The sequence below is a fragment of the Hesperophylax consimilis genome, chromosome 22 (assembly GCF_061612785.1).
Source record: "Hesperophylax consimilis isolate HC1 chromosome 22, BYU_Hcon_1.0, whole genome shotgun sequence".
Classification (NCBI taxonomy): Eukaryota; Metazoa; Arthropoda; class Insecta; order Trichoptera; family Limnephilidae; genus Hesperophylax; species Hesperophylax consimilis.
In genome coordinates, this window is record NC_142857.1 from 10,914,023 (window position 1) to 10,937,743 (window position 23,721).

Here is a 23,721-nt window from a genome sequence, read left to right on the forward strand (position 1 = left end):
TTTTTCATGGCCGGAATTGGATAGTATTGATCTGGACAACGTTTACTTTCAACAAAACGGCGCTACGTGCCACACAAGTAACGAAACCATTGATCTTTTACGATTGAATATCAAAATAACACCTCTTATTGGAAAACCCTCTACATTCAATTTGCCGCCATTGAAAGGAATGTCAAAGTCAATAATATGCTACACTAGCTCCCTCTAGCGGCTTTTTAAGATTTGTTGATATTGCCACTATGTCACTGGAGTTGGACTTATTATTAATGTTCCAGGGCATATGATATTATTGACGATTTCAGAGGCACTTATTGGTAATAATATTGTTAAGTTTCTGAAGTGCAATAAGCATAATATTAAAGGACTGGGGGTCGAGGGGTAAGTCTCTGGACTAGCAAACTGGAGATTGCAGGTTCAAATCCCGGCGTGAGCAATCAAATTTTATTTTATTAGTTTGTGTTTTTTCACTAATTACTAATTCAAAATATCATATATTATTTTTTCGGCACGTTTCGGGATGGATGATACTCTCAGCATCACCCTGGTGTAAGACCACCGTTTAGAAATGAAACGTTGCTTTAAATGCCTTTGTCAGCGTTTGGGGACACTTCCTCCTCTCCATCTCCTTCCCCTCCCCATCTAGCTTCAATTGGGGATGCCATGTCTCACTGGCTCCAGACGGTCGGCATCAGTTCGGACTCTTGTGCGGCTTAACATTTTAAAAGGTAATGAAAATGTTGACAATCAAAACCAAAAGATTTCGGGTGTGTAGCGAATTCAATCTATTGACTTATTTGACCTTGCAGGATTATTTTGATATTCTCATTTCATACATGAACTTAGAACACGAGAGAGGTATCTATCGATCAGTAGAAAAATATTTAATTCTTTTTAAATGTTTTTAGCAAGATTCTTGCCATAAATAATCCCCTACAAAGAGTTGCATAAAACTGCGTTTAAAGTGTAACCAGGCCTCTAAGCGAGTAGGAAGCTAGTTTAGAGGTTTTCTTTATTCCCTCAGATCCTTCAAAGAATTCTAGTGAGGCTTTAGCGCGAGGGTGTGCGCTTTCATTCAGATGTCGTTACAAAGAAAACAGAATTTTCTTTGAAAGTAGACTTGGTGTTTCTGGCGTCTTCGTTTCTTCGGAATAAGCTTTGTTGAAAATGTATAAAATATATAGTTTAGCACAATATTGCTTTAATACAAAAGGTGTTCTGAAAATAATTTTTCTCAGATATTGTAAAAAAACTAATCTTAGAAACCGCACAGAAAACGATCTTAAAGGTAATACTAAAAAAACATAGACTGACTGATACAGACCAAATATTCAACAGCTGTGACGTACTAGATATACGCCAATTATACGTTAAAACACTACTAAACTACATTTTTGACAAAAAAAAATTCAACATATACAAAATAACACTAACAGACCAGTTAGACAAGCGTAAAAAGAAAACATAAAAACTCCGACATTAAATTCAAGCTTTGGACAAAGACACTACCAATACCATGCTATAAAAGCTTTCAACAGTGTAAAACTTGAAATTAAAATTGAGGAAAGTAAAAATAAATTCAAACACAAAATTACAAAATGAATTAAAGAACAAAAAAAGACAATATTACCAAAATGTCATAACATAAAATAAAAATAAAACCTACAGGTTACACACAAAACCAATATAAAAACACATCACTCACAAACACACAAGATTATTTTCAATGTATTATTTTTTAATTTTAAATATATTATTATGTATTAATGTATTTTTAATTTTAAATGTATTATTTTCTCTTTAAATGTATTATATAGATTATATTTTCATATTATAAAATGAAGGCCTCAGCACGGGCAAGCCACCCAGTGAGGCCCTCATTACTGGAAAACTTAAAATGTAAAAAATATTGTACAAAATAAAAAAAAATAAAAAAAATAAAATGTGTAGGTTAAACAAATATATTTTTTTTAAACACAAACATTTTCGGGTTATCAAAAACCTTACAAATCTTTGATTTCATTCCACTAGCTTCGATGTAAGAGGAAAATGTTGCTAGTGCAATGATGGATAAAACCGCGTACTCGGTACATTGCTTATTCTTAGATACCATTCAATCGACCTATGTGATATTTTTATGTATATGAATAAATTTTCTAACGTTGACAAATAACTGTTGAAAACGTGCCATTTTCAATTTTGCCGCCAAAACGATATGTTCGTTATTATTAGTGGATTCGGCGGTGTTGACGTCACACCGGGAGACGTTAGTGATAGATGTCTTACCAGACAGTGGCGTTTTCTATGTCATAATGACGTTGTAGCCAGATGGAAACGTTTTTGAATGTACGGTTTTTCAAATCTACAATTATGAATAAAAAAATAAAAATCATATATTTTGAGGACATTATTAGAATGGTAAAAATAAACTTTAAATTATCCACACATTTTAACGGTATTCATAGTTTGTGAAAATTCCCCTGCCAGCCTGGCCGCCTACAGAGATAAGTAAGTCAAACTCTACACGTGTGGAGATGAAAAATATAAATAGAAAAATCACTCACGCCTCTGTAAATTTAATCCATCGATTCCTGCACATTATTTCATGAATAGAATGACAAAGATATTGCTATTATTATAATTGTATGTTTAGTTATGCTCGATATACCCGCTTTCCACGTATCCATTGAGCAGCCAAATGCCAAAGGTGGTTGTTCATTCTATTTCTGAATAAACACAATCCCTATTCACTCTTTATAATACGTCTGGGTTACAGCAATAGGAGGTTTTGGTTACAGCCCACACGTTAACAGCATCCCATATTGTGGGTCTGCTTTATCCCTTATTATGGGAACTTACTTATGTTGCCCACATACTAGGTGCCAACTTTGTATCATGTTTTAGGAGTAAGTAGGTGGTACTATTACACAAATACAGTTTGGAAAAAAAGCGTAGCACAGTGGTCCCGTGCACCTGACCGGCAATTAGAAGGTTCGGATTCGATTCCCATTTGAAACTGTTGCTCCAGCCTCATTTTCGAAAAAGTAAGGTCCAATAACTCCGCCGGACCATAAACCGCACCAAACAGTCACACGTTGAGGATAGAGAGGCTTTTCAACAATAAGTCTTGGGTTTTCCAAGCCCCAGATGCGACAATTTTGCTTATTGATGAAGCCACCAAGGTGGAAATGGGCCTCATCGCTCAAGATGATTTGCAATTGATTCACTCAAGTGAATTTTAATAATTTCAATGCGTTGTTCAAGCATGTATCGTTCAATTTTTTGAATGGAGTAGTTTCTACTTGTCAAATGTCAAAAAATGACAGCTTCAAAAGTAACATCTACCGAAATAGCTGGCTATTAAAAAAAAACACCTCTTATTGGAAAACCCTGTATAATTGAAGACAATATTAGCGATTTCTAAACGAAAATCTGAAACAGAAAAATCTGAGTCCTAGATGTGACCGTATCCTTTTCTGATTTTTCTGTTTCAGATTTTCGTTTAGAAATCGCTAATATTTTCTTCAATAATTAGTAATTATTGCTTATAATAATTTGTTATCCTTTGTGCTTTGCAAAAAACCTTGTCCTGTAAACATATGTTTACAGGACAAGGTATACCTTGAATAAAAATAAAATATCTGTGGTTATATTAGTGCGCTCTCTCCAACATTCATATTTACATAACTCCCTTTCAAACCATCTTCATTAATCTTCTTCTTCTTTTTGAACACTTACTACGGAGCCTTAATTTCTAGCGTATTTAATAAATATGTACGTACATTTAAAAAAAACACTCTTCCTTGCAATCATCTCGTTTACAAAGCGAGAAGAGAATATAAGAAGGTAGAATCATCTCAATTTATGAACACCGTGTATACATAATAATACGCACCTGAACCTTGGTAATTTTTTAAAGATAAATGTGCACTTTTGCTTTTGTACAATTTTTATACAATTATTTGTCAGACTGTAGATACCTACAAAATATCAAACACATTTGGAGGCTTCTCATTTGGGTATTGAATTCTCATGTAGAGAAGGTTTGCTTTAGAACTATTATTTGTCAGGCTGTATACGGAGAAAAACGAGTATTGCTTTATTATATTATATTAAATTGATTTATTTCAGAATCTCTTCAAAGTATTGGTAATTCGGTTAAAAACGGGACTGCAAGCCGTTTCCTGATAAACTTTAAAAAACATCGTAATAATATCTTGTTGAAAAAATTGTTCATGCACCTGATAATATGTTCCGAAATCGTGTTAATACTTTGGTATTTTACTTAAAGTTTATCAGGAAGCCTTTCAATCCCTTTTTTGTCCGGATTACAAATAATTTGAAGAGATTCTCAATAAATTAACAAAAAAATTTATGAAAGTGAAGAAGTTAAAAAAAAATAAGTACTTACATACCCGTTTAACATTTCAAAAACATTTTTTTGGCCAGAATATTATAAAATTTTAAACATTTCTTTGTACTTTTTAACACCAGGAAGAGATCGGTCAAAAAATGGCTTCAGTCCATATATTATTATTATCTATTCTTTTGCTGATCTGTGTGGGTGTAACGTTGAATTATTACTTCGGGCCGAAGCTCGAAAGCGACAAAGTAGCATAATTCTGAAACCGCTGAATGCAGACACGATTAATGTTCTGCTGAAGAGACAAAAATTACCCCTCGGTAAACACTGGAGGTTAAAACTTCGTATTTAACGCAAAAAAGTGTTCAGAACGAGGTTAGTTATATTAGTTTGCGGTTTATTTTTTATCTTGCCGCCTAAATCTACCGAAACATCACTTCTTGATCAAATATATATTTTTTTTAAGTAGCGAAAATCGGGCCTGAGAGTTGCCGCGTAAGACAGCTCATTAAATAATCTCATTATAGTGAACATTTTGAAGATTTCTAATCGCAGTTTCCAGTAAAAAAATATATAACGCAATCGTTGTACCACACGTTAAATACTGTGGCAGCATTTTCTTCTAAGCCAACGATGGAACAAATGACAATTACCAAAAAATAGAGGTATAGAATTATACTGAAGAAAATATACATAAATTAAGGAAATGTTGAAGGAGTTGAATATACATAATACAAGGAAACGTTGAAGGAGTTGAATACACATGAATCAAGGAAATGTTGAAGGGGTTGAATATACATAAATCAAGGAAATGTTGAAGGAGTTGAATACACATGAATCAAGGAAATGTTGAAGGGGTTGAATATACATAAATCAAGGAAATTTTGTAACTACACCCAGGCGTAGTGTGTTCAATTCCTCGGCTGGCTAAGTCCTCCATCACAACACAAGCAACATTTTCCGCTTTCTGTGGTGGTAGTAGGAGATTTTCAAATATTGTCAGGTTATTCGTAACCCGGGAATGTTTGTCTTTCTTTTTTAAAATTCAAAAAAAAAATTTCATTCATTTATACCGAAAAAACGTTTTCTAAATATCTATTTATTCAAAATTACATACATGATAGTAAGTAGTAGGTATAGTATCAAAAAAAATTATAAGATAATATACGTAAACAAAACAAAAGAATATAAGTACATTAGTACAAAGTTATCGACAGCAATGAAGAAGAAAGAAAAACAAAAATCTTAGTGGTTAAAATATGCACCGCTACACTGTTTAATTAGTACCACTTTAAACATCAATTGAGGCACATTAAAAACATCAGAAAATTGGCATAAGAGTTACCAATGGTGTGTAATCTATTTATAATAGAATTGTTGCCTGAAACCGTAGTATAATTGTCACAATAATACATATAACTTCTATCGCCAACAGGGCTATGAAAATGCTAGGTTTTATAGTAAGAATTTCCAAGGATTTTAAAAATATCAACACATTAAAAATTCTGTTCACATCTCTCATTAGAAGTATTCTAGAATACAACTCTATAATTTGGTCACCTTTTTTTAATAATCACATTAATACCATTGAAAGAGTCCAACACAAATTTTTGAGGTGTACTAATTTTAGGCTTGGAATTCCTTTAGAAACAATAGATTATGATTTCTTATTACATTCATTAAAATTGCTTAAGTTAAGTGATAGAAGAAAAATTTTTGATCTTATATTTTTATACAAAATTATAAATTATCAGTTGGATATCCCCTTTATATTAATTTTTATTCAATTTCATGTACCTACCACTAAAAACCACAGTCTCGGGATATAACTCAGTTATAAATAGATTGCACAAACTCGGAACTTTTATGCTAAAATCGCAGATACTCTTAATATGCACCTTGTGAAATATAAAGCTAGAGGTCACTACATAACAGTTTTATGTTATTGCTTCTTTCTTTACTGTTATTTTAATTATTATGTTTTAATTTTATTCTTTAATTTTTCACTCATCAAAATTTAATACTGTACTATGTATGTGTAAAAAAAACTTTTGTATGTAAATGGCACTAGTGCCGTAAATTTTAAATAAATATCAAAATGAAAAACATTGTTCCAAAAAAATATTCTAGTAAAACAAGAAACTCCAAAAACCGTGTTGAAAATAATCAGGCGAAACCGCAAAAATCAGCAAACCCAAAGCACTTAAAACCTATGCTTTCTAAAAGTTCACGAGTCAAGATATAAACAATGTTCCATTTTTCCATCATAGTGTTACAACTCGGAAAAAAACAGGTGGTAAAGCGTAATAAACACTAAGTACAGTTATTCAAACCCATAGACATATGAATATTAGTAGACCTGCCCTAAGTGATTAAAAGCGTATTATTCCCCACTCCCCATACCGGTTCCATTGGAGCCGGCTCGCGTATGGCTCCCCGTAAATCTTGAGAATGCGACGTCATCATTCTTGTGCGAACTATGGTCGAGGCATCATCGGTTCATTTTACGAAATAACACGGCAAAATGTTGACTTGTACTATGAAAACTTGTAAAAATAGATTTGAAAAAGAGAATAAACCCAATTGTCGTATTACATTCCATATATATGAGCATTATTTTACTTTATTTTAAGCATCGTATAATATAGATCAGTTTTAGAAACATATACTATCACATCGAGAAACGTCTGGACGCGAAACAGAAAGCTGGTTGGTTGCTGGGAAGTAAATTATGAACATTTATAAAAGTGTCTTAACTAAATACTTAAACGAAATATTCGACTCTGAAAATAGAACCGAATTTTTTTGCCGAATTTGGACTTCGCAAATTTGTTCATAACGTGGCGAGTAATTTGCGCTCCCATGTAAAAATGTCTATTCATTCAAAAGCAGATTTTACTTTTAAGAAGTAAATGGTGATATTATAATGCGAGATGCCTATTTACTGTCAGATTGATTTATTGACGAATCACAGTCAGCCTTACTCCCTTCGTTCTTCAACAGTTGATTTTACCCCTCGCCATTATCTTCTCGTCTATTAATTCCTATGTCTGTGTTCAAACCAAAATAACAACCGGGCAGTGCATTTATAGTTGGCAACAATAACATTAGTAAACTAAATAAGTATTACAAAGTACCTGAAATGGCTTATCAGTCACAATCATATGGTGACCATACTGACAATGATAAGAGAAATATTATGAATTATAAGTGAGCCGGTTGTTTCCATATCCATGGATTGAATCACAGATACAATATTTTTTTCGTATGCCTTTCTTGAAAGAGTTGAGTTTTTGCACTGACAAAACTATTCATTCAATTCATATTGCTCGCAACAAATAGTATTAGTATTTGAAAACATATCTTGCAAAAAGATTTTTATTTATAAAATAATTAAATTAACGCTTCGATTATAACGGAGGTCAAGAAAAAAATTAAAATCTCCAAAGTTAGTTGTTCCCTGTACGTCGGAATCAGACGCCACGGCAGACTCTGTAGGTACAAATAATACTAGTGCATGTTCACCGTTCCCTGTTCACATGTTTCAGTTTTCAGGAGTTTTTGAAAGTTCTGTAATGTGGCTCGTCAGGGGTTGTGTATTAGCAGGTCCGGAATAAGGAATGGGAAAAATTGATTACTTAGACTTATGTTAATTGTATATAATAGACAAATTACTGATTACTTTTCTTACTGTTCCAGGAAGGGTTAAGAGTAAAACAACTCTTATTTATGTCCTGTATTTAATGTCTTATAATTTATAATTTAATACACAAATAAAATTGAAATTAAATGGTTCTCATCCGTGCTATATATTGGATATTATAACTTTTAATTTTGAAAACAATCCAATTTAATTGAGTGTTTTGGCCTAAAATCCTAAATAAAGTTTATTACGATAAAGGCTGCTCAACCTTTTCTCTAATAGCAGAAAAACAACCCTTAAAAAAACCTAATAAATTTTTTTTAACTCTAATACATCTATATTTTAAAACATTTAAAATATTTTTTTTTTTGTTTTACTGCGGATTGAACAAAACTTCTCAGGAACTAAAGTATACATCTCTGCCAACCTCATCAAATGCCGATCAGGGAGAACCCACATTTATTTCATATATCTGTATCATTATGTTTAACACTTTTATTTATTTTTTTTTTAAATTTTAACCACGGAAACTTTGCCTGTCTTGTGGAAATTGGCACATATGGTACCAATATTCAAATCAGGTGATAAATCTGAAATAAAGAAATATAGACCAATTATAGTATACTGTAATGTTTTGTTAAGCTTTTTGAATCTCTGATATAAAAACATTGTTTCACACTTTGAACCCTTTCTCTGCGCCAGGCAACATGGGTTTATTCGACACAGATCTATAAATTCAAATCTTTTGGAATTTTGTAATTATGCGTGTAATTCTTTTAATGAAAGATTACAAGTAAATGATATTTATTCTGATTTCCTAAAACTTTTGATAAAGTTAACCACTCTATCTTACTAAAAAAGCTTGATCAAATATGAACACACGGAGACTTATATCGCTTGGTGAAATCATCTTGTATATAACAGAACACAACTAGTGCTTATTAATGGAAACAAATCATCCCCTATATTTGTAACCACATTTACCACATTGATCAAATCTTTGCTGATATTCATAAATGACATTGGTTCAAAATTAAACTGTGGCTATGTTTTTTGCCGATGATCTTAAAAAATTTCGTAAAGTTAAGTCTGTTTCCAATCATCGACTGCTTCAAAATTACTTCATCACAATCAATAACTGGTATACTGTCAATGATATGCACTTAAATGCACGTAATAGAGATATAAATGATTTTTCCTTTGTTTTTAATAATTCTATTCTTAAAAAATGTCTTCCATGAGAGATCTAGGAATCACTCTTGATTCTAAATTCATGTTTGATGTACGCATTAATAACATTTGGGATGGGTTGTTTCATAGAATTTGAACAATTCGTCATATTTCAACGTTCATTTTCGGGTTCTGTGAATGTCCTATTCAAGTTCTGTTATTATATGATTATAGGCCAGTTACTTGACAAAACTCAAGTAATAACAGAACTTGAAAATTAACTTTTAAATTTGAAGAATTGTTCTTATTCTCTGAAACAACCCGTCCAATTTATTCGCAGAATATTTTTCAAATAATTTTGGTAGTTCTTAGTCGAAGTATGATATAATTAAATATGAGCGAAGAAAATAGGATCGGATAAGTTCAGTCGGAGGGCAGAGCCAAGCCAAGGCTACGGTTCTGCGTTCAATTATCTTTTTATGCGACCTTATCTTTTTGTGTTTTAAATTTTCGTTTGAGAATCGCTTATATTGCCTTCAATCATTAAAAAATTGCCTGACAACGGTCGCGTGTGAATTACGTATTATAATGGTAAATACTGCAAGGCTGTCCAAAAAGTTTTACAGGAAAGTACACCATGCCTCAATGTACAAAAATCTCACTGTATTACACTATTGACGTTGAGATTTTTGATACGAGTATCAAAAGTCTCATGGTTTCCTCCGGTCCTGTGTCTAACCTCAACCAATTCCTTTACCCGCATGCAAACCACACCGCTAGACGTGCTAAACCAGGGCTTTTCTAGGATACCTCCCTCGAGTATTACAGGGTATATTGTGTGAATGCGAGATGAGATCTTATGCCCCCCACCCTCCCTTAGCCTCCCATCCCCCCGGTACAAATATGCACTCCCCCTGAAAGTGTCTGCAAACTTAAGCCGATGTGAGTGGATTGCATTGCGTGATTTGAGACGGTGATCAGATAAATGGTCAGTTTAGTATACATTTGCTCAGAAGGATTTCGCCATTCAAATTGAATTGACAGATTTTTAAATATTTGTTGCAGTATCTTGTATTGCTTTTTTACTATATGAAAACTGCGGATTTTAGAGACAATAAAGTCCGTTATCAAAGTTTTTTTTTTTAGAAAAAGCAATGTAAAAACTCTAATAATTTTCATTGTGCGGACAGCCAGACATTTTGTTTTTCTAGCCATTTATTATCAAGAGTTAGTATGTATACATTTGTTTATTTATAATAACTATGAAAAATATTTTTAATGTAAATACATAAGAAATGTAGAATATTTTCTTAATCCTTCTCACTAGGAGATTCAGAGCTGAAGGGACTAGGTTGGGATAGAGGGTTTTCAGCGGCTTCGATAGTACAACTTCGTAGTATGAATAGGGTAACTTCTGTTACGATATTTAAAAAAAACAAGTCGGTTCTTTTCCTGATAATTTCTTAAGCCAATGATTGGATTTGATGTTATTGTCCAAAATTATTTGTCCACAGGTACTGTAGTATTCCACTTAGTTTTATTTAGCCTGTCTATTTGCTTTGCTCGATTTTTTTATTATTATGTTTGGTGTTTGAAGAAAAGTAAAAAATGTAGAACATGGTGGTCCAAAATTATTCGTACATCAGAAACTCTGGATTAAAATAGTTAAGTTTACCCTGCCTGTAATGTGGTATTCTTATTATGAAACTTACTAATTTAGATTATCTGTGCAGTACGTTAGGTATTTCTACGTAAAATCTGGTTCATTGAACTCAAAACTGCTTGCACGAAGAATAAAAAATTCAATTCCATTTTTTCAAATCAATAAAGACCTTCTAACTAAAATAACAGTATATTTTTAATGTTTTAGCTGGTTTTAATAGTTACAATAAACTTCAAAAAAAATTTTTTCTGGTCTCTCTCTCTCTCTCTCTCTTTCGGATCTAGGGGGAAACGCATCAAATCTATGGAAGTGACCCGTGACGTCACCAATCACCAGTCTCAAAGTGCCAACGTTTTTTTTTCAACCGGCGGCAGCGCTGTATTTTGTATGGGAGTCTAGGCATTTTTTTATTCTTAAGATTACCCACTTTTAACATTAAAGAATTTTTAAATAAAATGTTAGCATCTCATCACTAATATTATCTTATTGAACCAAAGTGCAAATATGCATCTATGACCGCATCTGATAGTTTACCATAGTTTAACAACCTGCTTTAAAATATTTTCATTGTTTTAAAGGTGAATGTGGACCAGAATTGCCAATGTATGTTCTGAAATGCCCACAAGAGTTGAAGAGATGTTCAAATTCCCCACAAAATCCATACAAGTTCCTTTACCTCCAACATGAAACATTTTTTTATTCAAATTAGCATTTATTTTTTATTATCTTGTCATTTTCGGATGTTCTCTTTTGTTCAGGCTTTAAAAAAAGATTTTTTTTAAGGTTTCAGAGAATGAAAAAATTGTGTTCTTACAATTATTGTAAATATTATTTTTCAATATGGTTACGATAATCAAGCAATGCCTAGAATCACTGCGTTTTCCCCCCAAAAAAGTTCTCACCGTAAAAAACCTAGTTCTTAGAAATTTCCTGTAATTCTCAATGTGGATATTGTAGACTACAGATATATTACTCACGTTGACTGGTTGTGATGAACCACTAGTTCAGTCGTACTAACCAAACGGTGTGTTTTTAATGGGATGGTGTTTTAATCGTTTTTAAATGACGGTTTGTAAATTCGATAGTATATAATAAAACTCATGTATATTCAGTTCTGTTTTAAATATATAATAAAGAATAATACAACGAGAATTGTACAGTTCACACGCATAATATTCTTTCTCGCAAAAAAACTAAATTTAAAGAGTTCTACCGAAAGTTTTAGTTAAAATTCCATTCCTTTAAATGCTTAAGCATTAAAGTCAGAATAGTGCATTACTTTGTTCACGATTAACCATCACATAATAACTCGAAACGAATAATACAAAAAAGTCAAGTGCACCAAATATATTTGTGACATTATTCAACGCGAACTGTGTGGGTAGCGGATACCAAACTCTCTCCGCATACAGTGCATAGTGTATTTCAGTGTATTGGCCAGAGGTACCTACTCGCTATCATTCATAGCGGTTACTACAAGCGCAGCGGAAACAAGGCAGTCCCACCAGCCATATCTTCAATTAAAATTTTACAATTTTTTTATTAATATGGACGCTCAGGCTTATATTTCACTGGCGAAGGACGCAGTCAACTTATTGACCAATATGATAATGGAGCCTAACAATAAATTTACAAAGGAGCAGATCGCTAAAATAATACCTAGAACAAACGATATATTAGGAACCATCGCTCAAATGGCAGTAAAAATGGCAAACCTTGAGGGCGAGTTAACGGCTCTAAAAAGTTCAAATCCAAATGTGTGCTCCCCTCAAGCCCAAACCCAAACCGTGTGCGAAATCCTCGCTGAAATGAAAGAACAAATCTACAGAGACAAAAATCTAATTATTCATAACATTCTGGAGAATACTTCATCATCTCAGACTGAATCAATTAATAGTGATATCGCGGCAGTTAAGAAAATTATCTCCGATATGGATGCCTCGACAACAAACCTTGACATAAAAATCTACAGATTGGGTATTCGGAAAACTGACAAACCGAGAAGTATAAAAGTTGAATTTCCGGAAGCTAAATGGCCGAAAATTCTACTAAAAAAGAAAGACACTCTGAAAAATCATATCCGAATTTATCAAGACCAGTCTTTTCTACAACGTAAATATTTAATAGATTTAAGAGAAGAACTGGAAAAAAGGAAGTCTTCAGGTGAAACGGATATCACAATAAAATATATTAATAACAATCCTACAATCGTTAAAACAATCCCAAAAAACTAAACACTAAAATTTCATTATACTATCAAAACGTACGAGGAATTCGGACAAAATTACAGGACCTGAAAACAAACTTACCAACTTTAAACCACGACTCCTACGCCTTCACTGAGACTTGGCTTAATAAAAACATTGAAACTTCCGAATTGGGCTTCTTTAATCACACAGTATATAGAAAAGACAGAAGCGAAAGCATTAAAACCAGAGGAGGAGGTGTATTGTTATCCATAAACAATAGACTCAAATCAAGAAAACTCAAGTGCATACATACACATCTTGAACAATTATTCATCATGGTGTCCACCAAAAGTGAAAAAATCATCATTGGCTGTATCTACATTCCCCCATCTTCCGACGCCCAATTATACAAGGACCACTACTTCGAAATCGAAACAATCAGAAGGAAATTTCCTGGCGCCACCATGATTATGACAGGAGACTACAATCTGCCAAATGTTGTATGGGACATTGATAACAATAAAACTTCTACCACGGACAACATCAACCATGGTTCTCATGAGATAATCGAGATGTCAAATTTTCTAAATCTACGACAGTTAAACTATGTACTCAATATTAATTCTCGTCTTATCGACCTAGTTTTTTCAAATTCTTTATTTGTTAAAGTATCCGCATCTATTGAATCTTTACTCCCAATAGACAAATCTCACCCCCCTCTACTGATCGAATGCAACAGTTCAATTAAAAAAATAAATCCATCGGCATCAACAAAATTGAACTTCTTCAAAGCCGATTATAATCAAATCACCAATCTTTTATCTTCAACTGACTGGAACTTCTTGGACTCTGAAGAAAACATAAATGAAATGGTAGATAAATTTTACTCAATTTTAAATAAATCTATTGATTCGCTTGTACCTGTCTCAAAAATATATGTACATAACTATCCAAAGTGGTTCAGTAAGGATCTCATTAAAATAATTAGAGACAAAAAAATAGCTCATAAAATCTACAAATCAACACGCAATCCTATTGATTACGCTAAATTTAACGAACTCAGAAAGTTAACCAAAAAAATGTCCAAGCAATGTTATAAAAAGTGCATCGACAACTGTGAAGAATTGGCTCTTGCCAACCCCCATAACATCTTTAAATTTTTAAAATTACTTAACAACAATGACTCCGGTATTCCCTCTAACATGTATTTAGATAACAAAACGGCCGATAATTCCCAATAAGTTGTTAATCTGTTTGCTGAATTCTTCAGTAAAATCTATGCTTCTACAAACAACTCACCAATGCTCGACGCCACAACACCTAATAATAATAACATCGATTTCAATCAATGCATATTTGAAGAACGTGATATAAGAACCAAATTAAAATCCCTTGACCTTAAGAAATCGGCTGGTCCTGATAACATTCCCCCAATCTTCTTATCGAAATGCTCATCAGTATTGACTTATCCTCTAACTAAACTTTTTAATTTGTCCATAAAAACTGGCATTTTTCCGATAAAATGGAAAACAAGCTTTCTGTCTCCAATATTCAAGAAAGGTGATAAATCTGATATATCCAACTATAGACCTATCTGTATCCATTCGTCAATCCCGAAAATACTTGAATCTGTCCTGCTCTCTAAACTCTCGCCTGAAATCAATAAAGTAATTTCACATCGACAACACGGTTTCATAGCAAAAAGATCTACTCTAACAAACTTAATGATATATAACTAATTCCATGAACAATCGTCTTCAAACAGATGTAGTGTACACAGACTTTAGTAAGGCTTTCGATAAAGTCTCACATAAAATTCTTTTAAACAAACTAAGATCCTTAGGTATAACTGGGCATATTTTAAGATGGTTCGAAGCTACCTTCACAAAAGAAAAATATCAGTAAAAATCAATTCACATTTTTCACATCACTTTGAAATCTTCACCGGAGTCCCACAGGGGTCACATCTGGGCCCAGTGTTATTTTCCTTGTTTATTAATGACATAACTACCATCTTTGATGGAGTTATGATACTTTTATTTGCGGACGATTTAAAAATTTACAAAACAATAACTAATCATAATGACTGTAGCGTATTGCAATCAAATCTTGTGAGGCTACAAGAGTGGTGCACCCTTAATGAACTGTTCCTCAACATTGAAAAATGTCAATCGATAACTTTTACCCGAATCAAAAATCTCATTAAATATCAATATAGCATCAACAACAATGTCCTAAAAAGAGTCGAATAAATTAAGGACCTTGGTATATTATTTGACAGTAAATTAACTTTTGTTCCTCATATAAATGAAATAACCAACAAGGCCATGAAATGCCTGGGGTTCATTCTGAGGACGATAAAAGAATTTAAAACAATTAATTCCTTCAAATTGCTTTATACTGGGTTGGTAAGAAGTAATTTGGAGTACAACTCAACAATCTGGGCTCCATTTTATAAGACTCATCAGCAAAAAATCGAAAGAGTACAACATAAATTTCTAAGGTTTATTAATTACAAACTTGGAATACCAATCGAAGAACTTAATTATACATGTCTAATGGAACTACTAAACCTAAGCGATTTAACTAGAAGACGCACAGTGAGTGACTTAGTTTGCCTTTTCAATATATCTAATGGCAACCTGGACGCCCTCGATTTAACGAGCTTAATTAATTTGCGTATACCTACCCGTGATACCCGTTTAAATGCTCTATATTTTGTTACCAAATCTGCCAATAATTACTTCGTAAACTCAAAGGCTTCATACACTTGGAAACAAATATAGTTCAATCGATGTCTATCATTTCCAATCGGTTTCCAAATTTAAAACCAAAATATTAGAAATTTTAAAATAAAAATCTAGTTATTGCACCTCTTATTGAATTATTTCCTCAAGATTGACAAAACAGGCTTATACCTACAAACTATCATGTTTAGATTTGCTTGGTTTTATATGTCTAATGGTGAATGTTATATTATTGCTTTAATATTCTTTATTTATAATCTGCACAATATTTTTTTAATAAAAACTATGTAAAATGGCTGACCGATCGCCCTCGATTGAGCAGGCCACTACAACAAGTCAAACGCAGTATATTTGTTAACAATACTGCCAATAATAATTATTTCGTTAGCTTTCTTACTCAAAGGCCTCATACACTATGCGTCGTATTGTATCATGTTACTGCTGCCACTACCTAGTATTTACATATAAACTTTACATTTCTTATTAACTAATTTAAGTCTGTATAACTTAGGAGTAGGAATATTCTTATTTTTGTACTATTTACTTGCTGTTATAATATGTCAAATGGATATGGTTATTTGTATTTTTACTATTATTTTTGTGAACTTGCAATCTTCAGAATATTATTTTTTTATTAACTATGTATGTAAAAGCCCAATGGGCGTATAAATAAACAAATTTTTAAAAAAAAGAATCTACCGTTTTGCATTTCGTCTGTCTGTAGATTTGTTTGTATTTCCGTGTTGGTGGCCATTTCAATGGTTCAGGAATTCTTCTTTCAACTGTGAAATCGTTGTTTATTTGGACTTTCTAATTCGCATATTTTTTCAATATTATAGTACCTACCTGTCTGAAGAAAGCTTGAAAAAAGCATTTTAGTTGAGATAGTAACGTTTCTTTGGACAAATTAAATACATAAGTAGGTATTTAAGTACTTACTTACAAATCTTGTGATTTCGAAGGAGATTTTGGTTTTGATTTATTAAATAGGAGAAAATATGAAACGTACTTTTTTAGATGCGGGGTCCACTGTTCGCCGAACTTCTAGTGTAATGTTTAATTAAGCGGACAATATTTTTGTCATTTTCATAAATTGGAATTATAATATCCCGTGTTATTTTCACGGGTCTGAGCTAGTTTTACACTATTTTAAGACAAAATTCCGAGTTAACTGAAAATGTGACAATTGTTGTTATTGCTTGCAAGTGATAATGCACACACAAGACATAAACCGGTCTTCTGATGAACATGATTCGATTTTCACATCATTTACGATGAAACTAATAATCGATCTTTTTCTTTATTAGCCACATCGAATCTCTGTTCGCTCTGTCACCATCAACCGTCGGGTCTCAAGAGATGCTGCCTGCACCATGGTTATCGGCAGAGACACCTCTAGCCTGGGGCCTTCCTCGGTCAGGGCCAGCGGTGTCACCTGCAGTCAGGCCGTCATCTCCTGGCTGCCGGCCAACTCCAACCATCAGCATGTCGTCTGCGTCAATAATGTGGAGGTAAGGATCCATGATGTCTATATTGTCATCGGTTAGTTATATGGTCTTCTTTCAGTCTGGAGTCTTTTGTTACTGAGGTCATGTACATGTACAATAGGGTGTATCGGAAATTCAAAACTTTATGTAGAGTCTCCATCGATCATAAAAAATGGCCCAATTGAAAAACATTTAAGTCTCCCGCGAAAGGCTTAGTGTTTATAATTTTTTTCCAAGTGTTTTTTTAAAAAAAGACAATCATTTTCATGTTAGGAATAACTTAACAATAATTTTTAAATCTCTTACTACCACCAAAGTAAGCGGAAATGTTGCTTCTGTCGTGATGGAGGACTTGGCCAGCCAAATTGTTAGATTCTGTCAAATTTGCTGTTCCCAGCGCCATTAATACAGATTTATGAAAATATATCGCTTGTGTACTTTTATTGTACACCCTATTATTGAAAATGTTCAACTTGGAAAAAAAACACTTCATCCTTTATTATTATTAAAAACGGAATTTTTATTTTAAGAAATTTATAAACTTAAGGCATCTTCCGGGAAACCTAGATGTTTCAAAATTTGGCAATTTCTTTGCAATAATGTGGATTGATGTAGACATCTTTTTATCAACTAGATATTTTGAATTTCCAAAAAAAGATTTTTCGAAACACCCTAATGTAGAATAATGCAGGCATTTTATGGCTGGTAGATAAGTAAAGCATCAGCATGTTATTTTTTTGGATATGATATGATATATTTTGGTATGACTTGCTTTGATAATAAAGTTCTCCAGGGCGAGAAGGGCTATCCACTTTATTGACCACATCTACAAAGCCAAACCTTTTTCTACCCCTCTTTATTAACCTTTTCAACGCCCTTATGCAAAAGCTTATTTTGCTAATTATCTCGTCATCTTTTCATAATATTCCCTTTTCAGGTACGCACAGTAAAACCCGGAGTATACCGCCACACCATCACCGGACTGGCCCCCAGCACGCAGTACCGCGTGACCGTCAGGGCGAAGCACCTGCGGGCAGGGCCCCCACCCGGGGCCCCCGTGGAAGAAGCGCCCGGGGCCTACACGGACTTCCGGACCCTGCCCAAGGGGCTGCCGGACCCGCCAGTTGATATCATGGTGAGAAATCATATTTGGAACTGCTTCCTTTACTGTTGGCTATTTCTCATCATCAGATATTTGAATTGATTTAATATAATATTTTATTCTTCATTTGTGAGCCATCGAACTGTACTCTTTCAAATTGCCTCGTGGTCCTTAAACCATCTACTTATTTCAATTATATCTTGGAGTTTGTTGTAATTTCTTCAATATCGTTACACTAATATCTAAATTGTACGCAACATAGCTTTTTTTATTTAGTAGCTATATTATACATTTTTTTTAAATTTTTATAAGAATATATATATAAAAAATAGATGTTGATTATATTCATAGTCCTCCTCACTAGGAGATCCTGTGCTGAGGGGGACTAGGTTTTGGATAAGTTATTCAGCGACTTCTATGGTATGACTCCATGTTTTGGGTAAGGGTTTCCAGAAACTTCTACGACGATGTTTTAAATATGCTAGTAAGTTCTTTTTCCGGTAATTCCTTAAGCCAAGATTTAATGTTCTTAATGCAGTTGTTTTTTGTTTTGATTTGTTTGATACTAAGTGGGAGTTTGTTATATACCTTTACTGCTAAAAATTCAGAGCTTCTTCAGCTGATTCATTATTTTCAACTTGGTACTAAATTGTCACGTTTCAACCAGAAAATTAGGCGTTTAACTTTCAACAACTACACAACTACATTTTATTTCATCTGTCTGCTATCTATGTATTAAGCTGGAGTATGTTCGCTCAGTTCCTTCATCATATTTCAACCACAGCATTACTAACATTCCTATATTATTAACATAATCTGTAGATATGTTCAAAACACTTTCCATTGTTACGGCTCTTACGGCTTGTATCTTCGGTACTATTCGATTTTTTTCCAAAATGGATGTTCAATATAAAAAACATTAGAATGAAATCGTCTTCTAAAGTAAATTTCATATTTTTTAGAAATGTTTCATTTGAATTAGAGCACGGCGAGGACATAACTTTGGAATTGGATCTTTGGAACATGAAATTTTAAAATGAAGAGTATAGTACCGAAGATAGAAGCCGTCAAAATGTTAGTATTTACGGCCTGCAAATACCAAATATTACCGAAGTCAAAAGCTGTCAAAATGTTAATATTTGCGGCCGGCAAATACCAAATAGTACCGAAGATTAAAGCAGTCAAAACTTTAATATTTGCGGCCGGCAAACACAAAATAGTACCGAAGATACAAGTCGTCAAACTGTTAATATTTGCGGCCGGCAAATAACAAATATTACCGAAGATCACAGCCGTATAGCTGTTAATATTTGCGGTCGGCAAATACCAAATAGTACTGAAGATTAAAGCCATCAAAACTTTAATAACCAAACATAAATATAGTCAGCAAATAACAAATAGTACCGAAGATTATAGCCGTCAAACTGATAATATTTGCGGCCGGCAAATACCAAATAGTACCGAAGACACAAGCCGTCAAACTGTTAATATAAATACCAAATAGTACCGAAGACACAAGCCGTCAAATCTTTAATATTTGCGGCCAGCAGATAACAAATAGTATCGAAGATACAAGTCGTCACAATGTTAATATTTGCGGCCGGCAAATAACAAATATTACCGAAGATCACAGCCGTATAGCTGTTAATATTTGCGGCCGGCAAATACCAAATAGTACTGAAGATTAAAGCCATCAAAACGTTAATAACCAAACATAAATATAGCCAGCAAATAACAAATAGTACCGAAGATTATAGCCGTCAAACTGTTAATATTTGCGGCCGGCAAATACCAAATAGTACCGAAGACACAAGCCGTCAAACTGTTAATATAAATACCAAATAGTACCGAAGACACAAGCCGTCAAATCTTTAATATTTGCGGCCAGCAGATAACAAATAGTATCGAAGATACAAGTCGTCACAATGTTAATATTTGCGGCCGGCCGAAAAGCTTGTGACTTCACAGTACACGCGGGGTGGTATAAATAATTTTACTGTCGTTAATAACTCTTTAAATTTAATATATTTTCATAAAAATCAACATATGAGATGACCTGAATATGTTAACGTCCGATGGGTAGAAGGATTGAACACACTTCAGTTTTTTCTATCAGCCAACGTTCAACTACCACATTATTGATTTCAAATAAACAACTTTCGAGGCTTATCCAGTGGATGCAATCCACATAATTTCATTATCCTTCTACAACCACATACGTCACAATTTACTGTTCATATCCAGGTGGAAGCCGGGCCTCAGGACGGCACCCTATTGGTGACGTGGCAGCCCGTGGGAAGGCCTCCCGCAGCCGGCCCTGTCACGGGATACGCGGTGTACGCCGACGGGAAGAAGGTCACTGACGTGGATTCACCAACAGGAGACCACGCGCTCATAGATATCAACAAACTATTGGGGCTTAATCCAAAATGTGTAACGGTGAGTCCAATTTCTAATTACATTTTTTGATGATATCCACATACCTATTGTTCCTTTAGTGATTGTTGACGCAACTATGTATATCCAACTAACATATGTTCCTGCTTTCTCTCCCCTGCGTTCCCTTATCCAATTACCTCTCCCTTTCTGACAGTTTGGATTACCTACCTGAATAAAAATTGTAATATTTTATCAATACCATGTCATTTATCATTCATAACATCACAACTGCCATTCTACAAATAATTCAACAGTCCTCACACACCAACACTAAGCCAGTCTTTAATTTCCGACATACACTAGCCCAAAACACGATCACAAAATAAAATACACTTATTGTCATCTACTTATATGACTAAATTTGGAATTAACTCCTTACAATACATTGCACATGAGCAATATAACACATTACCTAGTAATCTAAAACTTCCGGCAACGAACAAAAAGACATTGGCAAAAGCTCTTAAAAGCTATTTCCTCAGCAGTTTTATTAATGACTGACACATTCATTATTTTGAACTATGTTGTCTTGTCTTTAATATAATGTTGTCTTTCCCAAAATGAGTTTTGTAAACTCACTGGGAATAATACATTATAACTTATTATTTTGTAATGTTTTATTTTGTAATAAATAAAATTAAAAAATATATTAAGACAAGCTGTGTACAAATTAAGTGACCCTCGGAATGCATTTTATATCAATTCTCCTAAGAGAACCAGAATTTTTTTCTTGTGCTCTCACAAGACGTGTTTCGAAAGACCAGGAGTAAGTCAGTTCCCAATTCTTACTAAATAACCTGCTTCTCAAATAGTTATGTCAATTTGAAAGGTTAAGAAAACATTAAATACAGTCCACCACCCAAATTTATTCGCATGCAATGTCTCCACCTCAATACACAGGTGTCCGGGGGTAAAGTTTGCCAACTTCGGAAAGGTGATTCTACACGATGTAGAAGTAAAAAAGACAAGCAACTTTATTTATTTATTTATTCATTTTCGGGAAATCGACAATTTACATTTAATCAGTTTGTACATAAGTATTATATAGTAAAATAAAACCAATTATGGATTTTATCCTTGTGATTTTAACTGAGACAGCATAATATGGAATAAGTTATTTAAACTTATGAGAAAGGAATATGAATTAAAAATATTATACAAAACAAAAGATTATATAAAACGAAAAATTTACAAAACAATACATCTATAGCCATGGAGAGAGGTTGTAGATATAAATCAAATCATAATAGAGATATAAACAATAGAGACATAAACATTATTCACATACCATCAGAGAAATATTCTTTTATGGACCTCTTGTATTTGGTAAGTTCGCAACTGAAAATATCAACCTTGGATAATACGCTAATATTGCATAGTCTGTTCAGGCGAGAATTCTGATTATAGTTCGTTTTGCTTTGATCAACCCTGAACAGGACACAAGAGCGTGTTGAACGCGAGGTACATTGAATGGAATCTTGTTTAGCAACTCTGGGCATTGAATATTATTTTTAACTACTTTAAAATCTTTTATCGAAAAATTTCAACTTTTTTTTAACTTAAATATTTTTCGATAGAAGAATGTTTATTTTAATACAAACCATTAAACTTTTTTTTACTTAGAAACCACCTTAAAACGTTGTAATATCTGAGATTTAATAATATTTTCATCAGAACTAATTAAAATATCCCCCTCGGAAAGATCCATTTTCAAGGCTTGCCAGGGTAAATTCGACCGTGGTCCGTCCAATACGCACTGGGCCGCGCGCCGCATATTTTTGTACACTCCTTCTTTACTTACGTCGATAAAATTCCGAATATATTTTAGAGTATAGTGTCTTTTTAAACACCTGAAATTTGTGGTGTCATTAAATTTACGCACTTTTCGTGTCTTCTGTTTGATGCAACTGTTTTAACACATTCGCAGCCAGTAGCTTTTATTACCATCAAAATTACGTATCATTGGTCCGCCCATAAGAGTGATTGGCACTAAACCGGTTAAGCTTAAATCCACAATAAACTATTTATTATTTAATTCTAGTGTTTTAGGCAGTGGCGGCACGTAATTTTTGGGTGCACTAGAGCGTTATTTTTTGAAAATATGTACATGGGGCTATAGATGTCGGTGTGGCCGAAAACTTTTTTTTTTCTAATATTTTCAGGATATCGGTGAAGCGCACTGCCAAACTGAAATTTCCTGAAAATCTTCACACCAAAAACAGAATATTAAAAAAAATCGTAATATCATTTTATTTAATATTAGCACTCTATTGCACCCAAAAATCACGAGCCGTCGCTGCTTTTAGGCACCTAAGTAATAACTTTTATATCCTCTCATGTGTATTCCAGAACTCAAAATAATTTGTGTTATGTTATCATATAGGCGATATTACATTTTTATCAACTTGACATCCTCGCAAAAAATCTACTAATAGTAATATTTTAACTACGCGGTTCATCATAAATACTTATATCGTTACGCTTGCATCATTCATTCCATCAAACATCGAATATGAATAAAATGTATTCATTACATCGTGCACATAAAACTGTGGCGAATGGAACCATTCATAATGATGAAAGTTTTCTGGTCGACGCGCCACTGCAGACTCGTTGAGTGGCTGTATAACTTGGACCGGCCGCGGCCCCCGGGCAAACAAACTTCTGTAGGTACCTACTATCACTATATTGTATATTCATAAACAGGGGCGTTCCGGAATTATTGATGAAAGTTAAAGTTACGAATTTTAAATTGTTCATCGCATCAAACAACCCCTCCAGCGTTTGAGGGTCGTATATGACCGGGCGTCCATTTTTTATAAAAGTATTTTTATCTTTTTTTAAATTGTTCATCGCGTCAAACAACCCCTCCAACGTTTGAGGGTCATATTTGACCGGGCGTCCATTTTTTATAAAAGTAT

General features: G+C 33.5%; 1 protein-coding gene across 7 annotated transcripts in view; it reads left to right on the forward strand.

Moving 5' to 3' along the window:
• Positions 1-23,721, forward strand: part of Rbp (RIMS binding protein) — a 230,051-nt gene that overhangs the window by 138,320 nt on the left and 68,010 nt on the right. For all 7 annotated transcript variants that reach the window (XM_089645260.1, XM_089645264.1, XM_089645265.1 and 4 more), the window contains 3 exons: positions 17,080-17,283; positions 18,197-18,394; positions 20,606-20,800. In XM_089645260.1, the coding sequence (XP_089501386.1) occupies positions 17,080-17,283; positions 18,197-18,394; positions 20,606-20,800 (597 nt within the window). The remainder of the gene's footprint in view (positions 1-17,079; positions 17,284-18,196; positions 18,395-20,605; positions 20,801-23,721) is intronic.